General features: G+C 45.5%; 1 protein-coding gene across 2 annotated transcripts; it reads left to right on the top strand.

The window, feature by feature from the left end:
* Nucleotides 1–127: 127 nt before the first annotated feature.
* On the top strand, nucleotides 128–27,402 carry BCL7B (BAF chromatin remodeling complex subunit BCL7B; the record flags this gene model as incomplete). Of its 2 annotated transcripts, XM_080702664.1 has the most annotated exons (6): nucleotides 128–219; nucleotides 4,796–4,871; nucleotides 15,488–15,584; nucleotides 22,140–22,310; nucleotides 26,977–27,056; nucleotides 27,310–27,402. In XM_080702664.1, the coding sequence occupies 6 exons, from the start codon at nucleotides 128–130 to the stop codon at nucleotides 27,400–27,402; spliced, it is 609 nt and encodes a 202-aa protein (XP_080558790.1). The 2 variants fall into 2 exon arrangements, with proteins under 2 accessions (XP_080558790.1, XP_080558791.1); XM_080702665.1 differs by lacking the exon at nucleotides 22,140–22,310.
* Between the last annotated feature and the right edge of the window lie 576 nt (nucleotides 27,403–27,978).

The following is a 27,978-nucleotide window of genomic DNA, read 5'->3' as shown; positions in this document are numbered from 1 at the left end:
ACGCGCGCACGGAGGGGGCGACGGCCGCGGTGACGCTGCGGCGGCGGCGGCGGCGGGCGGGCGGCGGCGCGTGAGGCGCCCGGTTCCCCGTGTCTTGGGAGTAAGTGTCCTGGCCCCCGCCGCCGCCATGTCAGGCAGGTCAGTGCGGGCCGAGACCCGCAGCCGGGCCAAGGACGACATCAAGAAGGTGATGGCGGCCATCGAGAAAGTGCGGAAATGGTGAGGGGCGGGAGCGCAGGGTGCTGGCGGAGGTCGCGAGCCCAGGCCCTAAGGAGCGCCAGACTGGCGGGCAGGGTGGAGGCCGAGCGGCCGGCGCTGGGGGAGGGGGACGCCGGGGAGGCGGGAGGAGGGCCCGCTGGCGTCGGCGTGAGGTCGGAGGGCGCGCCGGCCGCGGCCTATCAGCGGGCCGCCCGGCTCGCGGGCCCGCCCACCTGCTCCGGCCGCGCGCCGGCGGGAGGGGCTTCGGCTTCCGGCCGCGAGGCCGCCCGAGTGCCCGCGCCCGCGCCCGCGCCCGCGCCGGGGCCGCGCCGGGGCCGCGCCCAGCTCCCGCCCTCCGCCTCGGGGCCGCATCCTCCCCTGCCTTTCTGAGTCGCCTGGTGATGGTGGCGGGCGTTTGTTGACGGGTCTCGGCCCACCAAACCGAGAGCTCTGCCTGTAAAGTCGTCAAAGTTTGGCGAGAGCTTGGTCACAGGAGCGAGTGGTCCCCGGAAGGAGCCCCTCTCTCTCCCCTGATACCTGGCTCCCACGCGTCGCACTTGGTAGGCATTTTCTCTTGGTGCCCTGGGAGTAGAGTCTGTTGGAAAGGGCCCCTGTAAGTGCTCATCGAAGACGCCGGTTGAGCGCCCGGTTGGTATCAGGAACTCCAATGCCCAGTACATTAAATTTTCACAGCTCCTTTGAGACCGTTTCTGTAGCTAATTACTTATAGTGTAAACATCCAGGTAGGAACCGAGTGGTGGCGTACACCAGGATCGCAGGTTCGAAGTCAGCCTCAGCAATTTACCGAGACTGTTTCTCCAGATAAAATAAAATAGGGTTGGGGGTATAGTCGGAGGTAGAAGATCCTGGATTCCACTCTCAGTACCGCGCGCGCGCGCACACACACACACACACACACACACACACACAGTCCAGGTAGGTTTTTAGCTTTCTCCAGGAAGCCTTCCCATCCCTCATCCTCCACTCCCTTAATGGACATTGGTACCCTGCACTTGTTTGCACGTTTCCCCCAAAGCTGGAAATTCCTTCTCTATACCCAAGATATTATATATATATATATTATATATATAAATATATATATAATATATATATATATAATATATATATATATTGTGAATATATATATATATATATATATATTCACAATTCACTGGTAAATATCAGTTAAATAATTTGCTTTAGCTGCACGTGGTGGCCCACGATTGTAATTCCAGTACTTGAGGGCTGAAACAGAAAAATCACAGGTCAAATAGGCTTTCATCAACCTTGCAAGACCCAGTTTCAAAATAAAATAAAATAGGGCTGGGGTTGTAGCTAGGAGGTAGAATGCCCCTGGGTTCAATCCCTAGTGCCATAATAAATAAATAAATAAATAATCTTTATTTTGCCAAGGATAGTTTACACTTATAATCCTAGCTACTCAAGAGGGTGAGACTGGAGGTTTTCAAGTTCGAGGCCATCCTGAGCAACTTAGCAAGACCCACTTATCAAAATTTAAAGGAGCCGGAAGCCTAGCGTGGTGGCGCATACTTGTGTTCCCAGCATTCAGGAGGTTGAGAAAGGAGGATCCCGGTTCGTGGACAGCTTTAGCTACTTAGATCCTCCACAATTTAGTGAGACCCTGTTTCAAAATAAAGAATAAAAAGTAGGACAGGGGGTGTAGCTTGGAGGTAGAATGCCCCTGGGTTCCATCCCCAGACACACAAAAACAAAACAAAACAAAAAATTTAAAGGAGCTGGACATGGTGGCACAGGTTTGTAATCCCAGCAATTCGGGAGACTGAGACTGAAAGACCCCCGCAGAAGGAGACCCTCAGTCAAGCCTTGGGATAAGCGATGCCAAGTACACACAAGAGACTTATCCTTGATGCAAAAGCAAAAGGTTTATTAAGGAGCCAGTGCACTGGGGCTGACTCGTATCTCACTTAAGAGCAGAGGAGTTCGGCGGCGAGCGACTGGAACTGAGGGTATTTATAGGGAAAAGACCACTAGTTAGGGGGGCTTTGGGCCAGATTGCATGCGTTTACAGAAAATTACAGAATCATTTGAAAAGTACATTCTGTAGTCAAATGTTAGATAAGATACTAGGTGTAGTCAGCAGGTTCCCGGAAAAGGTATGCTGACCCGGTCAGTATAGATAAGATGCTAGGTAGGTTCCTGGAACAGGGTGGGCTTATTGCATATTTCTCATTCTCAAGCCTATACTTCTTAAACTGCAGCAAAAATATTTTTTAACTATTAGCTGGTTGTTAGGGGCTTATAATTTTTCTTTTAAAATGGAGCCTTTCAAGACCAGAGGATCACAGTTTGCGGACAGCCTCAGCTACTTAGGCCCTCTGCAATTTAATGAGACCCTGTTTCAAAATAAAGAATAAAAAAATAGGCAGGGGATGTAGCTCAGGGGTCGAATGCCCCTGGGTTTCATCTCTAGACCCGCAAAAAAAAAAAAAAAAAAAAAAAAAAATTTAAAGGAGAAGCTGAGTGTGGTGTCTGCAGGCTTGTCATTTCAGTACTTGGGAGGCTGAGACAGGAGGATCACAGGTTTGAAGACAGCTTCAGCAAGTAGTGAGACTCATCAACCTAGTGAGCCCCAGTTTCCAAATAAATAAAAAGGTAGAATGCCTCTGACTTCAATCCCCAGTACCAAAAAAGAAAAAAAAATGTTAAAGAGAAAAGCTGGGAGTGATGGTTGCAAGTGTGTAATCCTAGTTCTTGGGAGGCTGAGATGGGATAATGTAGTTTGAAGCAAGCTTCAGCTACTTAGTGAGGATCTCAGCGACTTAGACCCTATTTCTAGATAAAATATAAAATAGGTCTGGGAGTGTAGTCAGAGGTTAAAAAAAAAAAAAAAAAAAAGCCCCTGGGTTTCATCCCCAGTACCACACACACACACAAAAAAAAAAAAAAATTTAAAGGAGAGGGGAGAGCCGGGCGTGGTGGCCCACACTTGTAATCTCAGAATTTGGGAGGCTGAGATAGGAGGATCATGCAGGTTCAAAGCCAGCCTTAGCTACTTAGGCTCTCAGCAACTTAGTGAGACCCTGTTTCCAAATAAAATATAAAATAGGTCTGGGAATGTAGCCCGGAGGTAGAATGCCCTTGGGTTCTATCCATACCATAAAATAAGTAAATGAAGCTGGGTGTGGTGGCACACATGCTTGAAATCCCAGCATTTGGGAGGTTGAGACAAGAGGATCGCAGTTCTAGGGCAGCCTCAGCTTCTACTTAGGCCCTTTGCAACTCAGTGAGACTCTGTTTCAAAATAAAGAATTAAAATATAGGGCTGGGGTGTAGCTCAGAGGTAGAATGCCTCTGGGTTCATCCCCAGTACCACAAAAATAAATAAAGTAGAGAGGAGCTGGGGGTTTAGCTCAATGGTAGAGTACTCCTAGGTTCAACCCCCACCCCCCAGCACACAAAAAGCATTAATAGCTTGTGATTTTTTTTTTTTTCCTAGTGCTGGGGGGAACCCAGAGGCATTCTAACCCCAAGCTACAGCCCTGACTCTTTTTTATTCTTTTTTTCTTTTCTTTTCTTTATTTTTATTTTTTTGTTGTTGTTGCCGTACTGAGGATGGAACCCAGGGGCATTCTACCTCCGAGCTAAGCCCCCCAGCCCTATATTTTATTCTTTATTTTGAAATAGGGTTTCACTGAGTTAAGAGCCTCACTGAGTAGTAGCTGAGCTTGTTCTCAAACCACAATCCTTCCGTCTCAGCCTTCCAAATGGCTGGGATTACAAGCGTGCACCACCATTCCCAGCTTCCTTTTTTTAATTTAATTTAATTTAATTTTTTGGTGGTACTGGGGATGGAACCCTTCGACCTTTGGGCTACATTCCCAGACCTATTTTTTTATATTTTATTTGGAAACAGGGTCTCTTAAGCCTTGCTGGCTGGCTTCAAACCTGCATGATCCTCCTGTCTCTGCCTCCCAAGCGTAAGGATTACAAGTGTGCGCCACCACGCCTGGCCAGCTTCCTATATTTTATTCTTTATTTTGAAGCAGGGCCTCATTGAGTTGCAGAGGGCCTCACTAAGTAGCTGAGGCTGTCCACAAGCCGTGATCCTCCTGTCTCAGCTTCCTAAATGCTGGGATTATGAATGTGCGCCACCACGCCAGGCTTTTAGTCTCTCTTCAGATAGCCTTAAATTATTTTCCAGTCCCATCTTTTATAGCTTAATTACTTCTTGTTCCCCAAACACAATTGTAGGCATAATTTGACAGGAAATTATTTATTTTTATTTATTTATTTTGGAGGTTTGGGGATGGAACCCAGGGGCATTCAACCTCCAAGCTATATCCCCCGCCCTGTTTTTTATTCTATACTTTGAAACAGGATCTCACTAAGTTGTGGAGGGCTTCACTGAGTAGCTGAGGCTGTCTGCGAACCGTGATCCTCTGGTCTCAGCCTCCCGAATGCTAGGATTACAAGTGTGCGATACCACAATTGCCTTGACAGGAAGTTTAGAAGGTGATCCAGATGAAGGAATAATCTCCTGAGAAATGCAAAAGTGTAAGTTTATGAACAGAAAATACATTTTATTGCTTTATTATAAGAAGTGTCTTTCTTATAGGGAGAAAAAATGGGTGACTGTGGGTGACACATCCCTTAGGATATTTAAGTGGGTTCCCGTGACAGACAGCAAGGAGGTAAGTCTGAAAGAAAATTGGAACAAAATGGGTATCTTTTTGTTATTGTTGTTCAATTGTTTCTTTTTTTTTCTCTTTTTTTTTTTCTTCTTTTTTTTCTTTTTTTTTTTTTTGTGGGTTTTGGGGATGGAACCCAGGGGCATTCGACCTCCAAGCTACACCCCCCGCCCTATTTTTTATTGTTTATTTTGAAACCGGGTCTCACTGAGTTGCAGAGGGCCTCACTAAGTAGCTGAGGCTGTCCGCGAACCGCAATCCTCTGGTCTCAGCCTCCCAAATGCTGGGATTTCAAGCCTGTGCCACCACGCCCGGCTTCAATTGTTTCTTAATTATGAATGAATGTATTTCTCCAGACTTGAGTTAAAAAAGAGTCAGACATGGTGGCACACACTTGTAATCCCAGTACTTGGGAGGCTGAGACAAGAGGTTTGAAAGTTTAAAGCCAGCCCCAGCAACTTAGTAAGTCCCTGTGCAATTTTGTGAGACCCTGTTTCAAAATTAAGAATAAAATAAAGGTCTGGGGGTGTAGCTCGGAGATAGAATGCCCCACGGGTTCAACTCCCAGTTCTACAATATATATAAATAAAAAGGGAGATAGCTTGGAATTAAAATATTGGGGAAAAGCCGGGCGTGGTGGCGCACGCTTGTAATCCCCGCGCTTGGGAGGCGGAGACAGGAGGATCGCGCAGGTTTGAAGCCAGCCGCGCGCTGGCTTAGGAGACCCTGTTTCCAAATAAAATGTAAAAATAGGTCTGGGAGTATAGCCCGGAAGTAGAAGGGCTTCCAGGAACCCCAGTACCACCAAAAGAAAAAAAAAAATTGGGGAAAAAAGAAAAAAAATACTATATCCTTTGTCATTGGTCCATGCAAAGCCTCTATTATCTTCCCCCTTCATTTTCTTCTCTTATTCTATTTAGCTTTTCCAGAGCTTGACAAACTATAACCGAGGCCTATTTTCTTTGTTGTTTTGTTTTGGTGGTCTTGGGAATGGAACCCAGGGGCCTCTATCTCCGGGCTACGCCCACAACCTATTTTTATATTTTATTTTATTTTATTTATTTATTTGTTTTTTGTGTGGTGCTGGGGGTGGAACCCAGAGGCTTTCTACCTCTGGGCTATACTCCCAGACCTATTTGTTTATATTTTATTTGGAAACAGGGTCTCACTAAGCTGCTGAGAGCCTCAATAAGTAGCTGAGGCTGGCTTCGAACCCATGCTATTCTCCTGTCTCAGCCTCCCAAGCGCTGGGATTACAAGCGTGCGCCACCATGCCCAGATATTTTATTTTATTTTATCTTATTTTTTGCAGGTCTGGGGATTGGACCCAGAGGCATTTGACCTCTGAGCTACACCCCTGCCCATTTTTTTTTTCCCCTGTATTTTGAAACAGGGTCTCACTGAGTTGCCGAGGGCCTAAGTAGCTGAGGCTGTCCGAGAACCATGATCTCCGGTCTCAGCCTCCCAAATGCTGGGATTACAAGCGTGCACTACCATGCCCAGCTATAATTTTATTTTGAAACAAGGTCTCTAAGTTGCTGAGAGCCTCACTCAGTAGCTGAGGCTGGCTTCAAACCTGTGTGATCCTCCTGTCTCAGCCTCCCAAGTACTGGGATTACAAGCGTGCGCCACAACACCCAGCTCTATTTTCTTTGTTTGTCAGTATAGTTTCATTGGCACATAATTGCCCACTGGTTTCCTAATTGTGACTGCTTTTGAGTAACAGTGGTACAGTTAAGTAGTTGCCATAAGACTTCATGGTTTACAAAGCCTAATATGTTTTCTCTCTGACCTTTTTTTGGTATTGGGGATGGAATCCAAGGGCATTCAACCTCTGTCCTGCACCTCTGCATGCTTAGTCCTACCTATTTAATTAAATTAAATTAATTAAATTATTTATTTATTTATTTTGTGGTACTGGGGATGGAACCCAGGGGCACTCTACCTCCAAGTGACACGCCCAGCCCAATTTTATATTCTTTATTTTGAAACAAGGGTCTAGGTTGCGGAGGCCCTCACTACGTAGCTGAGGCTGTCCATAAACTGTGATCCTCTTGTCTCAGCCTCCCAAATGCTGGGATTACAAGCATGTGCCACCACGCCCGGCTCCTATTTTATTTTTTTATTATTATTGTTATTACTTTTTTGTGTGTGGTACTATGTATTGAATTCAGGGGCATTCCACCTCAAAGGTACTCTTCCAGCCCCTTAAAAAAAATTTTTTTTGTTTTGATATGGAATCTGACTAGATTGCTGAGAGTTTCACTTAAGTTGCTGAGGCTAGTCTTGAATCTGAGCGCTTCCTGTCTCAGCCTCCCAAGTACTGGGATTATAGGCATGTGACACTGCCCTCCGCTGCTTGTTTCTTAACTTGTCTCTCACCTCTTTTATCTTTTACTCAGGGCTTTCGCTATTAAACTCATTGGCTTTGCTTGGCATGGTGGCGCACACTTGTAATCCCAGTACTTGGGAGGCTGATACAGGAGGATTGCAGGTTCGTGGCCAGCCTCAGGAACTTAGTGAGGCTCTAAGCAACTTTGTGAGGCCCTGTTTCCAGTAAATAAAATAGGGCTGGAGGTGTAGCTTAGAGGTAGAATGCCCTTGGGTTCAATCTCCAGTACCACCTCCCACCAAAAAAACCCCACAAACTCATTCACTTAATTAAAATTTTTTTTTCCCCTTTGGTGGTACCGGATATTAAACCCAGGGGTATTCTATCTCTGAGTTTTACCTCCAGCCTTATTTTAATTTTTAATTTTTAGTTTGAAACAGGGTGTCACTAAGTTGCTAAGGCTAGCTGCAAACCTGTGATCCTCCTGTCTCAGCCTCCCAAGTACTGAAATTACAAGTGTGTGCCACCACACCTGACTCAATGTAATTTTTTATTTTTTTATTAATATTATTATTTTATTTATTTTTTGTGGACTCAGGATGAAACCCAGGGGCATTCTACCCTGAGCTATACTCCCAGCCCTATTTTTATTCTTCTTTTTCTTTGTTGTTTTGGCTGTACCAGGGATGGAACCGAGGGGCATTCTACCTCCGAGCTACACCCTGGCCCTTTTTTTTTATTCTTTATTTTATTTTACTTTTATTTTTGTGGTACTGGGGGGTGAAACCCAGAGGCTCTTTCACCTCCAGACTATACTCCCAGACCTATTTTTTTATATTTTATTTGGAAACAGGGTCTCACTAAGTTGTTGAGAGCCTCACAAAATACCTGAGGCTGGCTTCGAACCTGTGCAATCCTCCTGTCTCAGCCTCCCAAGTGCTGGGATTACAAGCTAATGCCACGATGCTCGGCTTCTTCTTTTTTTTGCAGGTCTGGGGATGGAACTCAGGGGCGTTTGACCTCTGAGCTACACGTTGCAAAAGGCCTCCTCACTAAGTAGCTGAGGCTGTCTGTGAACAGCGATCCTCCATTGTCAGCCTCCTGGATGCTGGGATTACAAGAGTGCGCCCAGCTGTATTCTTTATTTTGAAACAAGGTCTCACTAAATTGCAGAGGGCCTCACAGACAGCTGAGAGGCTGTCTGTGAACTGTGATCCTCCTGTCTCAGCCTCCTAAGTACTGGAATCAGAAGGGTATTCCCCATGACCAGCCTAATTTTTATTTTTGACAAAAATAGAGCCCGGCGTGGTGGTGCACGCTTGTAATCCCAGCATTTGGGAGGCTGAGACCGTAGGATCGCGGTTCGCAGACAGCCTCAGCTACTTTGTGAGGCCTTCTGCAACTCAGTGAGACCCTGTTTCAAAATAAAGAATAAAAAATAGGGCACGGGGTGTAGCTCAGAGGTCAAAAGCTCCTGGGTTCCATCCCCAAACCTGCAAAAAAAAAAAAAAAAAAAAGTATGTCACACATGTATATGTGTGTGGGCAGTTACTGGAGATTGAACCCAGGGGCATTTTACCTCTGAGTTATACTCTACCCCCCCCCCTTTTTTTCCTTATTTAGGTCTGGCTAGTCTATCCTCGAACCTTCAATCCTACTGTCTCAGCCTCCCAAGCGCTGGGATTACAAGCATGTGCCATCATGCCCAGCCTTTTTTTTTTTTTTTTTAATTTTGAAACAGGGTCTCGCTGAATGATACTGGCCTTGAACCTGTGATCCTTCTTTTTCAGCCTCCTGAGTATTGAAATTACAGGTGTACTCAACTGCACCCAGCTGAACAATTACTTTACTTTTTTTTTTTTTTTTTTTTTTTTTGGTACTGGGAATGGAACCCAGGAACATTCTACCTCCAAGCTACACACCCAGCCCTGTTTTTATTCTTTGTTTTGAAATACGGTTTCGAGCTGGGCGTGGTGGCGCATGCTTGTAATCCCAGCATTTGGGAGGCTGAGACTGGAGGATCATGGTTCGTGGACAGCCTCAGCTACTTAGTGAGGCCCTCTGCAACTCAGTGAGACTTGGTTTCAAAATAAAAGATAAAGCTGGGCGTGGTGGCGCATGCTTGTAATCCCCACGCTTGGGAGGCAGAGACTGGAGAGGATCGCGCAGGTTCGAAGCCAGCTGCGTGGCTGGCTTAGGAGACCCTGTTTCCAAATTAAAAAAAATGTAAAAATAGGTCTGGGAGTGTAGCCCGGAGGTAGAAGGGCTTCCAGGAACCCCAGTACTACCAAAAAAAAATAATAATAATAATAAGTAAAATAAGCCAGGCGTGGTGGCGCACGCTTGTAATCCCCGCGCTTGGGAGGCTGAGACAGGAGGATTCCACAGGTTTGAAGCCAGCCTCAGCTACTTAGTGAGGCTTTCAGCAACTTAGTGAGACGCTGTTTCCAAAATATATATATATATAAAAGGTCTGGGAGTATAGCCAGGAGGTAGAAAGCCTCTGGGTTCCACCCCCAGTACCACCCCCCCCAAAAAAAAAAAATAAATAAATAATAAAAAGTAGGGCAGGGGGTGTAGCTCAGAGGTCGAATGTCCCTGGATTCCATCCCCAGACCCGCAAAAAAAAAAAAAAAAAAGAAATAGGGTTTCACTTAGTAGCTGAGGCTGTTCCTAAACTGTGATCCTCCGTTCTTAGCCTCCCAAATGCTGGGATTGCAAGTGTCTGCCACCATGCCCTGCTCCCCGATTTTTTATTCTTTATTTTGAAATGGGCTCGCTAAGGCCGGGCGTGGTGGCGCACGCTTGTAATCCCCGCGCTTGGGAGGCGGAGACAGGAGGATCGCGCAGGTTCGAAGCCAGCCCTGCTGGCATAAGAGACCCTGTTTCAAAAATATAAAATAGGTCTGGGAGTGTAGCCCGGAGGAAGAAGGGCTTCCAGGAACCCCAGTACCACCAAAAAAAAAAAAAAAAAAAAAAAAAAAAGAAATGGGCTCGCTAAGTTGCAGAGGACCTCACTAAGTAGCTGAGGCTGGCCACAAATTCACAATCCTATCTCAGCCTCCTAAATACTGTGATTACAGAGGTGTGCCACTACCCCCCAGCAAATGATTACATTTTTATGCCAGAATTCCTCTATTAGCAGTATCACTCTTACCTTTCTGAGGAGACTTTAATTTTGTTTGATGTCTATCCCAGTAGTCTACCTCTTCTGTGTTGACTGTTTTGTTTATTGTCTTTCGTGCTGTTTGTATTCTTCCAGTGGTTGTATGATGCCACACCCAAGGATTTGGTGGGTAAATGTTAGGGATCTGGAGAGACCCTTTATTCCCACTCAAGCCTGGCTTCAATGCTGTCCTTACTCCTAAGAGCCAGAATCCAGACAGTTAAGTCAGTCTCTTGAGCAATTGTATAGAGGAGGAAATGCTGACTGCCATCCACCTTTTCCCCAAGGGCTCATTGTAATAGAACTTAGTGGATTCCAGCTGTCCCTCAGTAAGTGCAGAGTTGAAAAGTACAATTAGGAAATAGAGTGAAGAAAGGTTTATTACTTGAAATCATTAGAGATAATTCTCAATTCATTGTCTACCCCAGCAAATAAAGTAAGGGGTTTTAATAAAGAAACACCTACATGTTCATGCAGGAAATACTTATCACATGGAGGGGGCAGCACATTATTTATTTACTTGGTACTGGGGATAGAACCCAGGTGCCTTCTTCCCCTGGGCTACACTCTCAGACCTTTTTTATATTTTATTTGGAAACAGGGTCTCACTAAGTTGCTGAGGGCCTCACTAAGTAGCTAAGGCTGGCTTCAAACCTGTGTGATCCTCCTGTCTCAGCCTCCCAAGCACTGGGATTACAAGAGTGTGCCACCATGCCCGGCTATTTTATTTAATCTTTTTTGTGGTACTGTGGATGGAACCCAGGGGCATTCTACCTTTGAGCTACACCACGAACCCTAGTTATCTTTCTTTTTTTTTTTTTTTTTTTTTGTGGTACTGGGGGTGGAACCCAGGGGCTTTCTACCTCTGGGCTATACTCCCAGACCTATTTTATATTTTATTTTGAAACAGGGTCTAAGTTGCTGAAAGCCTCACTAAGTAGCTGAGGCTGCCTTCGAACCTGTGAGATCCTCCTGTCTCAGCCTCCTAAGCGAGGGGATTACAAGCGTGCGCCACCACGCTCAGCTCTATTTTATACTTTATTTGGAAACAGGGTCTCACTAAGTTGCTGAGAGCCTCACTCAGTAGCTGAGGCTGGCTTCGAAGCTGTGCGATCCTCCAGTCTCAGCCTCCCAAGCGCTGGGATTACAAGCATGCGTCACCACGCCTGGCTTTTATTTATTTATTTATTTATTTATTTATTTATTTATTTATTTATTTATTGGTGATACTGGGTTTCCTGGAAACCCTTCTACCTCTGGGTTACACTCCCAGACCTATTTTTATACTTTTTTATTTGAAAACAGGGTCTCTTAAGCCAGCATGGCTGGCTTCAAACCTGTGCAATCAATCCTCCTGTCTCTGCCTCCCAAGTGCGGGGATTACAAGCGTGCGCCACCACACCTGGCAGTTTTTCTTTATTTTGAAACAGGGTCTCATTGAGTTGGAAGGGCCTCACTAAGTAGTAGTTGAGGCTGTCTGCGAACTGTAATCCTCCTGTCTCAGCCTCCTGAAGGCTGGGATTACAAACTTGTGCCGCCACGCCTGGCATGTATCATCTTGTAAGCATAGACCATATTCTTTTATAAAGCAGAGGTATATAGTGTTGTTTCAAGAAAAACACAATTATTATTTATTTATTTATTTGATGGTACTGGGGTTCCTGGAAACCCTTCTACCTCCGGACTACACTCCCAGACCTATTTTATATATATTTTTAAAATTTGGAAACGGGGCTCTTAAGCCAGAGAGGCTTCAAACCTGCGCGATTCTCCTGTCTCTGCCTCCCAAGCGTGGGTTACAAGCGTGTGCCACCACACCCGGCAAAACTTTTATTTTTTGTAAAAATTTATCTAAATAAGCTGGGTGTGGTGGCGCACACTTGTAATCCCAGCACTTGGGAGGCTGAGACAGGAGGATCACACAGGTTTGAAGCCAGCCTTAGCTACTTAGTGAGGCTCTCAGCAACTTAGTGAGACCCTGTTTCCAAATAAAATAGAAAATAAGGCTGGGAGTATAGCCCAGAGGTAGAAAGCCTCTGGGTTCCACCCCCAGTACCACCCAAAACAAAAAAATTATGTAAATAAAGTAATTAAAAAAAACTGAAAGTTGAGCATTATGGCTTTATTCTTAGTAGCAATAACTAATTAGAAACATAAGTAAATTAAAGCTAAATGTGAACTGGGAATCATGGTACATGCCTGTAATCCCAGTATTTGGGAGAGTGAGATGGGGATTGTAGGTTCAAAGCTAGTCCCAGCAACTTAATGAGGCTATTAGCAATTTAGCTAGATCCTGTTTTAAAATAAAAAAAGATAGGGCTAAGCTGGGCGTGGTGGCGCATGCTTGTAATCCTAGCATTCAGGAGGCTGAGACCAGAGGATTGTGGTTCGCGGACAGCCTCAGCTACTTAGTGAGGCTCCTGCAACCTAGTGAGACCCTGTTTCAAAATAAAGAATTAAAAATAGGGCAGGGGGTATAGCTCAGAGGTAGAATGCCCCTGGGTTGCATCCCTAGACTCGCAAAAAAAAAAAAAAAAAAAAAAAAAGCAGGCGCAGCCAAGTGTAGCAGGGAGCCAGACATGGTGACAAACACTTGCACTCCCAGTACTTGGGAGGCTGACACAGGATGGTGACTGGCTTGCAGCCAGCCTCAGCTACTTAGGCTCTATTTCAAAATAAAGAATAAGCCAGGCGTGGTGGCACACACTTGTAAACCCAGTACTTGGGAGGCTGAGACAGGAGGATCGCACAGGTTCGAAGCCAGCCTCAGCTACTTAGGCCCTCTGCAACTCAGTGAGACCCTGTTTCCAAATAAAGTATAAAATAGGTCTGGGAGCTGGACGTGGTGGCGCACGCTTGTAATCCCTGTGCTTGGGAGGTGGAGACAGGATTGCGCAGTTTGAAGCCCGCCGTGCTGGCTTAAGAGACCCTGTTTCCAAATTTTAAAAAGTATAAAATAGGTCTGGGGGTATAGCCTGGAGGTAGAAAAGCCCCTGGATTTCACCCCAGTACCACAATAAATAAATAAGTAAATAAATAGACTAAAAACTAGGGCTGGGGATGTAGCTCAGAGGTACACTGTCCCTTGGTTCTATCCCCAATACCACAAAAAAAAAAATTAAAAAAATTAAAAATAGGGGTGGGGCCAGGCATGGTGGTGCACGCTTGTAATCCCCGTGCTTGGAAGGTGGAGATAGGAGGATTGCGCAGGTTCGAAGCCAGCCGCGCTGGCTTAAGAGACCCTGTTTCCAAATAAAAATTAAAAAATAGGTCTGGGGGTGTAGCCTGGAGGTAGAAGGGCTTCCAGGAACCCCAGTACCACCAAAAAAAAAATAGGGCTGGGGGTGTAGCTTGGAGGTAGAATCCCCCCCCTGGGTTCCATCCTCAGTATCACAAAAACAAAAAAACCCAAAAATTATATATATGTGCTGACTTATTACAGAGATAGGATTAAAAGTTAGTAATAGATATTAAATTATATTACTAGTACAGTGCATCTGTAGTAAATAGACATGTAGAAAGTATGAACTGAGCCGGGTGTGGTGGTGCACACTTGTAATCCCAGTGCTTGGGAGGCTGAGACAGCTACTTACTGAGGCTCTCAGCAACTTAGACCCTATTTCCAAATAAAGTATAAAATAGGGCTGGAGTGTAGCCCGCAGGTAGAAAAGACCCTGGATTCCATCCCCCAGCACCACACACACACAAAAAAGTATGAACTGAGCTGGGCATGGTGGCACAGGCTTGTAATTCCAGCATTTGGGAGGCCAAGACAGGAGGATCATGGTTCGCAGACAACCTCAGCTACTTAGGGAGGGCCTTTGTAACTCAGTGAGACCCTGTTTCAAAATAAAGAATAAAAAATAGGGCTGGAGCCGGGCGTGGTGGCGCATGCTTGTAATCCCCGCGCTTGGAAGGGTGAGACAGGAGGAGGAGACAGGAGGTTCGAAGCCAGCCTCAGCTACTTAGTGAGGCTCTCAGCAACTTAGTGAGACCCTGTTTCCAAATAAAATATAAAATAGGTTGAGGGTATAGCCCGGAGGTAGAAAGCCTCTGAGTTCCACCAAAAAAATAAATGAATAAATAAAATAAAAAAATAGGGCTGGAGATGTAGCTCAGAGGTAGAATGCCCCTGGGTTCCATCCCAGGTACTGCACCAAAAAAAAAAAAAAAAAAAAAAGAAAAAGAAAAAAAAGAAAAAGAAAAGAAAGTATGAACTGCTAAATTTGAACTATTGATTTAAACTTTTGGTTTTTGGAATGCTCTCATTTGCAAATGCTTGGATTGATTATATTTTTTACCTGGAGCATCTTTGTTGTGAGCTAAAGCTTACCTTCCCATTGTGGGTCCCCGGCATGTATCACCTACATCTGCTTAAGGGAAATGATGTTTTAGGCAAAGGCAAACATGAGGTGATCATTTTGAATGAGTGAGGGTGATCAATTAGCATTAGAGCCCTTTGCCCTGTGCCACCTGCATTGGCTGTATAGTGACTCCAGCCAGAGGTGTTATCCTCATTTTCCACACTCCACTCCAGGTGCTCCTAAAACTGGAATCTTCTCAAAGGAGTGTTCCATGTTTCTCACCTATTCATTCATACATGGGTGGAACTTTTTTTTCCGTAGGGATTGAACCCAGAGGTATTTTACCTCAGAGCTACACCCCCAGCCCTATATTTATTTTTATTTATTATTATTATTATTGTTATATATATATATATATATTTTTTTTTTTTGTAGTACTGGGGTTCCTGGAAACCCTTTTCCAGGCTACACTCCCAGACCTATTTTATACTTTTATTTGGAAACAGGGTCTCTTAAGCAAGCAAGGCTGGCTTCAAACCTGCGCGATCCTCTTGTCTCAGCCTCCCAAGGACTGGGATTGCAAGTTGTGCCACCAGGCCTGGCTTGCCTCTTTGATTCTGTTTGTGTTGGAACGTTCATCTTACAGACAGAGACCTAGCCCAGGATTCTATTATCCTGGTCTCCTTGGATTGTCATCTCACTCTAGTTGTTCCTGCTCCGACCTCATCCTGACCTCTGTGGCTCTCAGATGGTGCCCTTCTCCCTCTTTGTGAGTCTCCTACTTGGCTCTGCCATATTCTTCTTTTTCCTTTTCTAGAAAGAAAAGTCAAAATCGAACAGTTCAGCAGCCCGGGAACCTAATGGCTTTCCCTCTGATGCCTCAGCCAATTCCTCTCTCCTTCTTGAATTCCAGGGTGAGTGGTATCCATATGTCTTCCTTGCAGGGAAAAAGAAAACTTAGATGAATTTACAAGAATAAGAATGGTTCTACGTCGGGCGTGGTTGCGTACACTTGTCATCTCAGTACTTGGGAGGCTGAGACGGGAGGATCTCAGGTTCGCAGCCAGCCTTAGCTACTTGGGTCCTCCACAATTTAGTGAGAGCATTTCAAAAAATAAAGAATAAAGCTGGGCTTGGTGGCACACACTCGTAATCCCAGCATTTGGGAACCTGAGATAGGAGGATCGTGGTTCTTGGACAGCTTCAGCTACTTCAGTGAGCTCTTTGCAACTCACTGAGACGCTGTTTCAAAATAAAGAATTAAAAAATAGGGCTGGAAACGTAGTGAAACCCTGTTTCCAAATAAAATATAAAATAGTCTGGGAGTGTAGCCTGGAGGTAGAAAGCCCCTGGGTTCCATCCCCAGTAACACACACACACACACACACACACACACACACACACACACACAGAAAATAGGGCTGGAGGTGTAGCTTGTAGGTAGAATGCCTCTAGATTTTATCCTCAGTACCGCAAAAAAAAAAAAAAAAAAAAAGAATATAGGGCTGGGGGTGTAGCTTGGAGGTAGAATGTCCCTTGGTTCAATTCCCCAATACTGAAAAAAAAAAAAAAAAAGAGAGAGAACACAACAGTTCTACATGTTTGGGTATGGAGGCATACACTTGCAATCTCAGTACTTGGGAGGCTAAGAGAGGAGGATCACGCAAGTTTGAAGCCAGCCTCAGCTACTTAGTGAGGCTCTCAGCAACTTAGTGAGACCTTGTTTCCAAATAAAATATAAAATAGGTTGAGGGTATAGCCTGGAGATAGAAGACCCCTGGGTTTCATCCCCAGTACCTCAAAAAATAAAAATTAATAAAATTAATAAATAAATACAAAATATAAAGGAAGCCAGTGTGATAGTGCAGGTTTGTAATCCCAGTACTTGGGAGGCTGAGACAGGAGGATCACAGATTTGCAGATAGCCTCAACAATTTGGTGAGGCCTTCTGCAATTTAGTGAGACTGTTTCAAAATAAATAAGTTGGGCGTGGTGACACATGCTTGTAATCCCAGCGTTTGGGAGGCTGAGACAGGAGGATTGCAGTTCGTGTATAGCCTCAGCTACTACCTACTTAAGCCCTTTGCAACTCAGGGAGACCCTGTTTCAAAGTAAAGAATAAAAAATAGGGCTTGGAGTGTAGCTTGGAGGTAGAATGTCCCTGGGTTCCATCCCCAGTACCATAAAAATAAAAATTAAAAATTAAAAAATTGGTCTGGGTGTATAGCTTGGAGGTAGAATGCCTGGGCTCAACTCCCAGGTCCACACACAAAAAAAGAAATAGCGCCGGACATGGTGGCGCATGCTTGTAATCCCCATGCTTAGGAGGCGGAGACAGGAGGATCGCGCAGGTTCAAAGCCAGCCATGCTGGCCTAAGAGACCCTATTTCCAAATACAAAGTATAAAATAGGTGTAGCCCAGAGGTAGAAGGGCTTCCAAGAACCCCAGTACCACCAAAAAAAAAAAAAAAAGAAGGAGGAGGAAATAAATATAATGAAAATAAAAACTAAAAAGGGCTGGGTATACAGCTCAGAGATAGAATGCCCCTGAATTCAATTTCGAGTACCACAGGGGGGAAAAAAAAAAAGACAGGTCCTGGTGGCACACACTTGTAATCCCAGCATTTGGGAGATTGAGACAAGAGGATTGCAGTTCACAGACAGCATCAGCTACTTAGTGAGGCCCTTTGCAACTCAGTGTGAACCTGTTTCAAAATAAAGACTAAAAGCCAGGCGTGATGGCGCACACTTGTAATCCCAGAGTTTGGGAGGCTGAGACAGGAGGATCGCTCAGGTTCAAAACCAGCCTCAGCTACTTAGTGAGGCTCTCAGCAACTTTGTGAGACCCTGTTTCCAAATAAAGCATAAAATAGGTCTGGGAGTATAGCCCAGAGGTAGAAAAGTCCCTGGGTTCCACCCCCAGTGCCACACATACACAAAAAAAGAAGACAGGCGTGGCAGCACATGCTTGTAATCCCAGCATTTGGGAGGCTGAAAACAGAATCCAGGTTCGGGGCCATCCTCAGCTACTTAGTGAGGCCCTTTGCAACTCGGTGAGACCCTCTTTCAAAACAAATAATAAAAAATAGGGCTGGGGGTATAACTCGGAGGTAGAATGCCTTTGGGTTCCATCCCCAGTATTGCAAAAAAAATTTTTTAAAAAGGCTTTCACACCTACATAGCATTTAGTGTTTGTGAAGCACTTTTGGTAAAGGTTCTCATTTTTATCCTTCTATCAGTCTGTGATACAGACTAGGCAGTTATAATCATCCCTATTTAAGGAAACCAGTACTCAGAGAAGAGTGTTTGCAGTGTCTTACAAGTGACAGAGCTGTTGTCTTTTATAATGAAGTGCCACTTCCATCTTAGATGTGGGGACAGTGGCCTTTGAGGAGTGAAAGCTAGAGCAGGGTTAGGGCTTCTTTTTTGCAACTAGACTTGGAACCAACTCAATGTGGTTGTCTCTTCCCATCCTTCCCCTCACTCCCAAGGACAGTGTAATAAAGGAAGGAGAATACAGGGAAGGGGTCTCCATCTTAAGTGTGGGTGTTCAGTCATCATAAACCTCTGGGAGATGTAGGGGCTCCATAGTCTGGTCATCACCTTTTTTCTTCTGTAAATGTTTAATGAATTCCTACTGTGTGTCAGGTACTTCCTGTGTATTGCCCTGGGGAATCAGCAAAAGCAGCCATAGGGCCTCCAAGCTCTATGAGCGCAGAGTGTAATGGAAGGCAGCAGGTGTGTGAAGTAATTGAAATAATGAATGTAGGCTAGCTGGGAATGGTAGTACATGCTTCTAATCCCAGTACGTGGGAGGCTAAGACAAGAGGATTGCAGGCTTCAAGGACAGCCTCAGTAACATAGTGAGGCTTTCAGCAACCTAGCAAGACGCTGTTTACAAACAAAAACAAAAAAGGGTTGGGAGTATACCTCAGAGGTAGAATGCCCTTGGGTTCCATCCCCAGTGCCACACACATACACACACACACACACACACACACACACACACACACAAAGGGACTTTGAATTTTTTTTGTTTTTTTGGTGGTACTGGGGATGGAACCCAAGGCCCTTCTACCTCCGGGCTACACTCCTAGACCTATTTTATATTTTATTTGGAAACAGGGTCTCTTAAGCTAGCTGAGGCTGGCTTCGAACCTGCAGGATCTTCCTGTCTCAGCCTCCCAAGCGCGGGGATTACAAGCGTGCGCCACCACGCCTGGCTAGGACTTTGAATTTTGTATTAAGGTCATCTCACGTCTGCCCTAAGCAGTAGTGGAATATGAAATTTATCCTTTAGACAGCAGGACTCATCACTCAGGCAGTAGTGTGACTTGCATGAAATCAAAGACAGGACAGTTAGGTTATCAAGGAATGCCAAACCAGAGATAATGAGGCCTTAACTGAGGCAGCAGGAGAAGAAGGAGCGAGCACAAGTTAATTCTTTTTTTTTTTTTTTTTTTTTCTTTATTTTGAAACCGGGTCTCACTGAGTTGCAGAGGGCCTCACTAAGTAGCTGAGGCTGTCCGCGAACCACGATCCTCAGGTCTCAGCCTCCCAAATGCTGGGATTACAAGCGTGCGCCACCACACCTGGCGCGAGCACAAGTGAACTCTGAGCAGGAGCAGACACCTGATGTGTGACCAGCTGCAAGAGGGAAGGGAGAAGCAGAGGTGACACCTATGTTTTCAAATCATATGGTGACTTGAAGCCTTCAGACAGAGTTCCCATAGGGCAGTTCCTCATGCTTGGAGCGATCAGGCAGCCAAAGGGCCTGAGCTGACCATGCTAACATCAGTAGCTTCCTTCAGGCATCCAGGATGCCATACAGATTGTATCATTTTCGTGTGATATGAGAAAGATTAGGAAGTACTGACCACAGTCAGTTACACCCCTCTATTCCATTGGGCAGTGAGAAATACCTCATCCAGTATGAAGTGATGAGCTGGGCTTCATGGTGCATGCCTATACTCCAGTACTTGTGAGGCTGAGATAGGAGGATTACAAGTTCCAGGCCAGCTTCAGTAACTCAGCAAGACCTTGCTCCAAAGTAAAAAATAAGAAGGGCAGCTGGGCGTAATGGAACATGCCTGTAATCCTAGTACTGGGAGCTGAGACAGTAGACTCCTAGGTTCACAGCCAGCCTCAGCAACTTAGTGAAACCCTAATTCAAAGTACCAAGTAAGCCAGGTGTGGTGGTGCACATTTGTAATCCCAGTATTTGGGAGGCTGAGACAGGAGGATCACAGGTTCAAATACAGCCTCAGCAAGTAGTGAGACTTTCATTAACCTAGTAAGACCCTGTTTCAAAATAAAAATAAAATAGGGCTGGGGTTATAGCTCAGAGGTAGAATGCCCCTGGGTTCAATCCCCAGTAAAACACACACACACATACGCACAATAACAAGAAAAAAGTAAAGCCAGGCGTGGTGGATACTTGGGATTACAGGAGTATTGCAGGTTCATGGCCAGCCTTGGCAACTTAATGACGCCCTTTGAAAGTTAGTGAGACCCTGTTTCAAATAAAAAAGAGGACTGGGGTTTTAGCTCGGAGGTAGAATGCCCCTGGTTTCAATCCGCAGTACGGTAGGTAGGTAGATAGAGCAAGTGAGGGGGCTGGGACTGTAGCTCAGAGATAGAATACCCCTGGGTTCCACGCTTATAATCCCAGTACTTGGGAGGCTGAGACAGGATGATCGGAGTTTTGGAGCAGCCTCAGCAACTTAGTCTTTCAGCAACATAGACACGCTTGTAATCCCAGCATTTGGGAGGCTGAGACCAGAGGATTGGGGTTTGTGGCCAGCCTCAGCTACTTATTGAGGCCCTCCACAATTTAGTGAGACCCTGTTTCAAAATAAAGAATAAAAAAATAGGGCAGGGGGTTTAGCCCAGAGGTTGAATACCCCTGGGTTCCATCCCCAGACCTGCAAAAAAAAAAAAAAAAAAAAAAAAAAAAAGGGCAGGGGGTGTAGCTCGGAGGTAGAATGTCCCTGGATTCCATCCCCAGTACTACAAAAAAACCCCAAAAAAACCTGAAGGTGTAACCTGGAGGTAGAAGGCCCCTGGATTCCATCCCCAGTACTATACACACTAAAAAAAAAATGCTCGTGTTCGATGACCAGTATCCCCAGTATCAAAGTATGTAAATAAAAAGTAAAATAGGGCTGGGGTATAGTGAGAGGCAGAATAGTACTGGGTTCAATCTCCCCATATCAAATTAAATAAATAAATAAATAAATAAATAAATAAATAGGGCTCAGAGGTAGATAGCCCCTGGGTTTAATCTCCAGCACCAAAAGAAAAAGAAAAGGCTGGGCATGGTGGTGCACGCTTGTAATCCCAGCATTTGGAAGGCTGAGAGAGGAAGATCACGGTTTGTGAACAGCCTCAGCTATTTAGACCCTTTGCAACTCAGTAAGGCCCTGTTTCAAAATAAAGAAAAAAAATAATAGGGCTGGGGATGTAGCTCAGAGGTAGAATGCCCCTGGGTTCCATCCCTAGTACTACAAAAAAAAAAAAAAAAGCGATTAAATAAGCATAATCTGACTTTCAGAAATATAATGTCACATAAAGATTTTTGCTGCATCTGCTCCTTAGAATATATGTCATGAATTAAGAGCTGAGTGTGGTGATTCATGCCTGTAATCCCAATACTTGGGAGGCTGAGATACTGGATCATAGGTTCAAGGACAGTGTGAGCAAGTAGTGAGACTCATCAATCTACTGAGACCCTGTTTCAAAGTAAAAATTAAAAATAGGGCCAGGTGTGGTGGTGCACGCTTGTAATCTCAGTTTTTGAGAAGCTGACACAGGAGGATCTCAGGTTTACAGACAGTCTTAGCTACTTAGTGAGGCTTTCTGCAACTTAGTGAGATCCTGTTTGAAAATAAAGAATAAAAAAAGGGTTAGGGAAGCCGGGCGTGGTGGCACACATTTGTAATCCCAGCATTCGGGAGGCTGAGACCTGGAGGATCGCGGTTCGCGGACAGCCTCAGCTACTTAGTGAGGCCCTCTGCAACTCAGTGAAACCCGGTTTCAAAATAAAGAATAAAAAATAGGGCATGGGGGGTAGCTCGGAGGTCAAATGCCCCTGGGTTCCTTCCCCAGACCCACAAAAAACAAAACAAAACAAAACAAGGGTTAGGGGTGTAGCTTGGATGTAGAATGCCCCTGGGTTCCATCCTAGTACCACACTAATAAATATCAATCAAGAATTATGTTTACTTGCCCCTGGGTTCAATCTCTAGTACAAAAAAAAAAAAAAAAAGGCTTAAGCTAATCAGTTTGGGCAGCGCATCATTTGCAGTACATAGAAGCCCTGGGGTCTGCCTTTCAGGGTGTGCCTGCAACAGTGATCCTTGAGCTTCTTGTATCCATCGCCACCTAGAGGTCAGGTCCTCAGCTCTGGATTGAGATACTCTTGAGGAAAATGCCTGCCCCAGCTGTTGCCTTTGTTGTTTGGTTTTCAGACGAAAACAGCAACCAGAGTTCTGTGTCCGATGTCTATCAGCTCAAGGTGGACAGCAGTACCAACTCAAGTCCCAGTCCCCAGCAGAGCGAGTCCCTGAGCCCAGCCCACACTTCCGACTTCCGCACCGATGACTCCCAGCCCCCCACTCTGGGCCAAGAAATTCTTGAGGGTAAGTTGCGGGTGACCCAGAGGAGTGTCATGTAGGGGAATGGTGGCATACACTTATAATCATAACTCCCAAGGCTGAGGCAGGAGGATCACAATTTCGAGTTCATTGTGAGTAACTTTGTGAGATTTACTCTCAAAATAAAATTTAAAGGGGGGTGCTGGGGATGTAGCTTAGTGGTGAAGAACTTGCCTAGCAAGCATAAGGCCCTGAATTCAATCCTCAGTCTAGGGGAAAATAAAATGCTGGGCGTGGTGACACACGCTTATAATCCCAGCATTTGGGAGGCTGAGCCAGGAGGATCATGGTTCTCAGAAAGCCTCAGCTACTTAGTGAGGTCCTTTGTAACTCAGTGAGACCCTGTTTCAAAATAATAACAAATAGGGCTAGGGGTGTAGCTCAGAGGTAGAATGCCCCTGGTTCCATCCTCAGTACCAAAAGAGAAAAAAAAAAAAAGGTTTATAGAGCAAGCCTCAGAGCCTGGCAGCATCTAGCCTTTTGGTATCCAAGCATCTAGCTTGGGATATTTTGAGGAATTATTGTATATTATCCTTTCACAGAATACAGGAAGAAAACAAGAGCAGTGCAATTGAACGCTAGGCTCTGTCAAAAACACTTTTTGTTCTTGATTCTTGGTATGATTTTCTCAAGAACCTTTAAAGTAGCTGGGCATGGTCATGCACTCCTGTAATTATAGTACTCGGGAGGCTGAGAGAGGAGGATCACAGCTTGGAGGACAGCCTCAGCCAGTAGTAAAACTCATCAACCTAGCAAGACCCTGTTTCAAAATACAAATAAAAAAATATAGAACTGAGCCAGGCATGGTGGCGCACACTTGTAATCCCAGCATTCAGGAGTCTGAGACCAGAGGATCGTGGTTCATGGACAGCCTCAGCTACTTAGGCCCTTTGCAACTCAGTGAGACCTGGTTTCATTTATTTATTTATTTTTGGTGGTACTTGGGGTGGAACCCAGAGGCTTTCTACCTCTGGGCCTTACTCCCAGACCTTTTTTATATTTTATTTGGAAACAGGGTCTCACTAAGTTGCTGAAAGCCTCACTAAGTAGCTGAGGCTGGCTTCGAACCTGTGCGATCCTCCTGTCTCAGCCTCCCAAGCGCGGGGATTATAAGCGTGCACCACCACGCTGGGCTGTGAGACCTGGTTTCAAAATAAAGAAAAAATAGAGCAGGGGATGTGGCTCAGAGGTAAAATGCCACTGGGTTCCATCCCCAGACCCGCAAAAAAAAAAAAAAAAAAAAAAAAAAATGTGTGTGTGTGTGTGTATGTGTGTGTGTATGTGTGTGTATATTTATGTATATATTTATGGCTGGGGGTATAGCTAGGAGGTAGAATGCTCCTGGGTTCAATCCCCAGTGCCACAAAAACAAAACTTTAAGGTAGCAGCTATTGTCTTTACTTTTCAGATGAGGATATGAAGGCTTAGAATGGTTAACTTGCATGTCCAGGAGTACATAAAACTAGTATCTGGTGGAACCAGATGTCATTTTTTTTAGTCCTGATGTGAGTTTATGTTCTTGCATTTATATCCTGTAACTCTTTTTTTTTTTTTTTTTTTTTTGCCATACTGGGAATGGGACCCAGGGGCATTCTATCTCTGAACTACATCCCCCGCCCTATTTTTTTTTTTTTTAATGGGTTTGAGGATGGAACCCAGGGGCATTCGACCTCCGAGCTACACCCCCTGCCCTATTTTTTATTCTTTGTTTTGAAACCGTGTCTCACTGAGTTGCAGAGAGCCTCATTAAGTAACTGAGGCTGTCCGTGAACCGCGATCCTCCAGTCTCAGCCTCCCGGATGCTGGGATTACAAGCATGCGCCACCACGCCTGGCTCCCCGGCCCTAATTTTTATTTTTTATTTTGAAATAGGGTCTCACTGAGTTGCAAAGGGCCTCAGTAGCTGAGGCTGTCCATGAACCTGTGATCTTCCTGTCTCAGCCTCCCAAATGCTGGAATTACAAGTGTTCGCCACCACACCTGGCTTCCTGCAATTTCTTATTAGAAACAGAAGACTGTCAGGTGTGGCGGTGCATGCTTGTAATCTCAGTACTTGGGAGGCTGAGATAGGAGGATCTCAAGTTTGCAGCCAGCCTCAGCTACTTAGGCCCTCTGCAATTTAGTGAGAACTTGTTTCAAAAATAAATAGCTGGGCGTGGTGGCGCAAGCTTGTAATCCCAGCATTGGGAAGCTGAGACTGGAGGATCGCGGTTTGCGGACAGCCTCAGCTATTTAGCGAGGTCCTTCACAATTCAGTGACACCCAGTTTCAAAATAAAGAATAAAAAATAGGGCAGGGGGTGTAGCTCGGAGGTCAAATGCCTCTGGATTCCATCCCCAGACCCCTCCCCCCAAAAATAAAATAAATAAATAAATAAATAATAAGCCGGGCGTGGTGGTGCACGCCTGTAATCCCTGCACTTGGGAGGCTGAGACAGGAGGATTGCATGGGTTCGAAGCCAGCCTCAGCTACTTAGTGAGGCTCTCAGCAACTTAGTGAGACCCTGTGTCCAAATAAAATATAAAAAAGGTCTGGGAGTATAGCCCAGAGGTAGAAAGCCTCTGGGTTCTACCCCAGTACCACCCAAAAAAATAAATAAACAATAAAAAATAGGGCTGGGGGTATAGCTCAGAGGTAGAATGCCCCTGGATTCCCTCCTTAGTATCACAGAAACAAAAACAGAAGAGCCAGGCATGGTGACACACATGGTAATCCCAGTACTTGGGAGGCTGAGACAGGAGGGTCCCAGGTTAGTGGCCAGCCTCAGCAACTTAGTGAGGTTCTCCACAATTTAATGAGACCATATTTCCAAAACAAAAGAATAAAATCGAGCTCAGGTGTAGCTCAGAGGTAGAATGCCCTGGGTTCTATCCCCACTTCCACACACACACACACACACACACACAAGCAGCCAGATGTGGTGACACAAACCTGTAATCTCAGTACTTGGAGGGCTAAAACAGGAGGATCACAGGTTGGAGGCCAGCTTAAGCAACTAAGACCCTTCTCATTTCCTTTTTGTGGTACTGAGGATTGATTCCAGAGTCCTATCTCTGAGCTAACCCCTAGCCCTATTTTTTTTATTCTTTATTGTGAAACAGGGTTCCACTAAGTTGTGTAGGGCCTCTCTAAGTAGCTGAGGCTCATCTTGAGCCTGTAATCTTCCTGTCTCAAGCGAGCACCACCATTAAATAAATAAAATATTTATTTTTATTTATTTATTTTGGTGGGTCTGGAGATGGAACCCAGGGGCATTCTACCTCTGAGCTACACCCCAGCCCTATTTTTTATTTACTTTTTTTTTTTTGCGGGTCTGGGGATGGAACCCAGGGGCCTTCGACCTCAAGCTACAGCCCCTGCCCTAATTTTTATTCTTTATTTTGAAACCAGGTCTCACTGAGTTGCAGAGGGCCTCACTAAGTAGCTGAGGCTTTCTGCGAACCGTGATCCTCTGGTCTCAGCCTCCCGAATGCTGGGATTACAAGTGTGCGCCACTACGCCCAGCTCTATTTTTTATTCTTTATTTTGAAACAGGGTCTTACTAAGTAGCTGAGGCTGTCCACTAACTGCGATCCTCCTGTCTCAGCCTCCTGAATGCTGGGATTAAAAGCATGCGCCACTATGCCTGACTAACAAGACCCTTAAAAAAAAAAGCCAGACATCATGGCATAGCCTGTAATCTCAGTATTTGGGAGGCTGAAACAGGAAGATTACAGGTTCAAGAACAACAGCCTCAGCAAGTAGTAAGACTTTTCATCAACTGAGTAAGACCCTGTTTCAAACATAAAAGCCGGGCATGGTGGTGTGCACTTGTAATCCCAGTAATTGGGAGGCTCAGACAGGAGGATCGCAGGTTTGGAAACAACCTCAACAAGTAGTGAGACTCTCATCAACCTAGTAAGACTGTTTTAAAAATAAAAATAGGGGCTGGGATGTAGTTCAGTAACAAAGCACCTGCACTGTAGGTGCAGCGTTCTGGGTTTGATCTCCAGCTCCAAAAAGAAAAAGAAAAAAAAAAACAATAAATAAAATAAACAATAAATAAAATAGGGCTGAAAGTATAGCTCAGAGGTAGAATGCTTCTGGGTTCAATCCTCAGTACCAAAAAGAAAAAGAAAGAAAAAGAGAGAAGCAAGTATGTGTATCTTGTTAGCATTTCCTCTGACCCACTACTAGCAGGCCACATTATAGAACTTGTTTCTCTGTGGATAATGGCATTTGTAGGTTAATATTCTTTGTGTGCTTACTACTTGCCTTGCACTGTTCTAGCTTCTTCCATATACTAGTTTATCTAGTCCTCATAGTAACCTTCTCATAAACCTGGGGGACTGTGTTAAGACTGTGGTGTCTGGGTTGGAGATGGACGAGATGCTCTGTTGGCTACAGGTGTCTGCAGGACTGACTAAGCTCCTCAGGCTGGCACTAGTGGTGGCCCTTTGTGATCTACCTATACATTACCCATCTGCTTTAGACAGTGCCTCCTCGGCAGACTCTGGCCCCATCCTGCCCTGCTCCTTTGATTCCCAGGCCTGTGTTCTGCTCTGCCCTCTTCACTGGGTTACCTGCATATAAGCCATAGGAGGGGTCCCCCAGCTTGAGGCTAAGATGCCCAGGCAAGGCCGCACTTGGGCTCACCTTGCTACTTTTTCAGAGCCCTCCCTGCCTGCCTCAGAAGTTGCTGATGAACCCCCGACCCTCACGAAGGAAGAACCAGTCCCATTAGAGACACAGGTAAGGGTTCTTTGGCTTTCTCTCTAAGGAAAAAAAGCAGAACTGTTGATGTTAAAGTGGATCACTGATATAACACGTGCTGTGGTTGGGTGCAGAGGCAGCCGGAGGGACTGGTGTCTCAGGTTGTGAGGGAGGGGAAGAAGTTGGTCATCTTCAAGGGGGTTGAGGGTAGGCTTTAGGGTTGTAATGTGGGTAGGTGGACAGGTCTGGTCAGAGGAATGGCCCTACCATTTCCTATTCTTGCTGCTCCTAGATTGCCGAGGAAGAGGAAGACTCAGGTGCTCCGCCCCTGAAGCGCTTCTGTGTGGACCAACCCACAGTGCCGCAGACAGCGTCTGAAAGCTAGCACCATCACGGCCCCTTCGCCGCCTGGCCTGCATCTGTTTATTGCATTCTGGTTCTGGCCGTGCTGTGTGCTGGGGTACGGGCAAGCACTGGGGTCCAGAGTCTGCACATGGGAGCCTTCCAGGCTGGAAGGCCTACATAGGACTTGGGGTTGTAGCATCCTCTTCCCGTCCCTGGCACCTATGTCTGCTTGCTCCAGAGAAGAGGAGCACTCATGTCTTTTGCACCCCAAGTAAGCTGGAGCATCAGCCATCGCAAGGTTCATCTGTTACCTCCTGGTAGCATTCTCTGCTCCAGAACCTCTGGACTGAGCTGCTGGCACTTCTGAGAGAAGAGATGTGGAAGGCACCCTCTTGGAGGAGAGAGTGCCTAGGGTTACTTGAACTTGAACGGAGATTGTAGATTCATGGACTGCTGTTGGAGAAAGACTGAGTAGAGATACAGGGCAGGAAGGGAGACTCCTCCAGGAAGGAAGGGCTTTTCTCCACTCACAGGCAGAAAGTCCGCATTGGTTTCTCGTCATCCTGGCCCTTCAGCCCATTGCCGAGGCAGTCCGGCCTCTTCTGGGCACTCTAAC

Source organism: Muscardinus avellanarius (genome assembly GCF_963383645.1).
Source record: "Muscardinus avellanarius genome assembly, chromosome: 10".
NCBI lineage: Eukaryota > Metazoa > Chordata > Mammalia > Rodentia > Gliridae > Muscardinus > Muscardinus avellanarius.
Note: the sequence above shows the minus strand (reverse complement) of the source record. Positions and strands in the feature narration are given on the sequence as shown.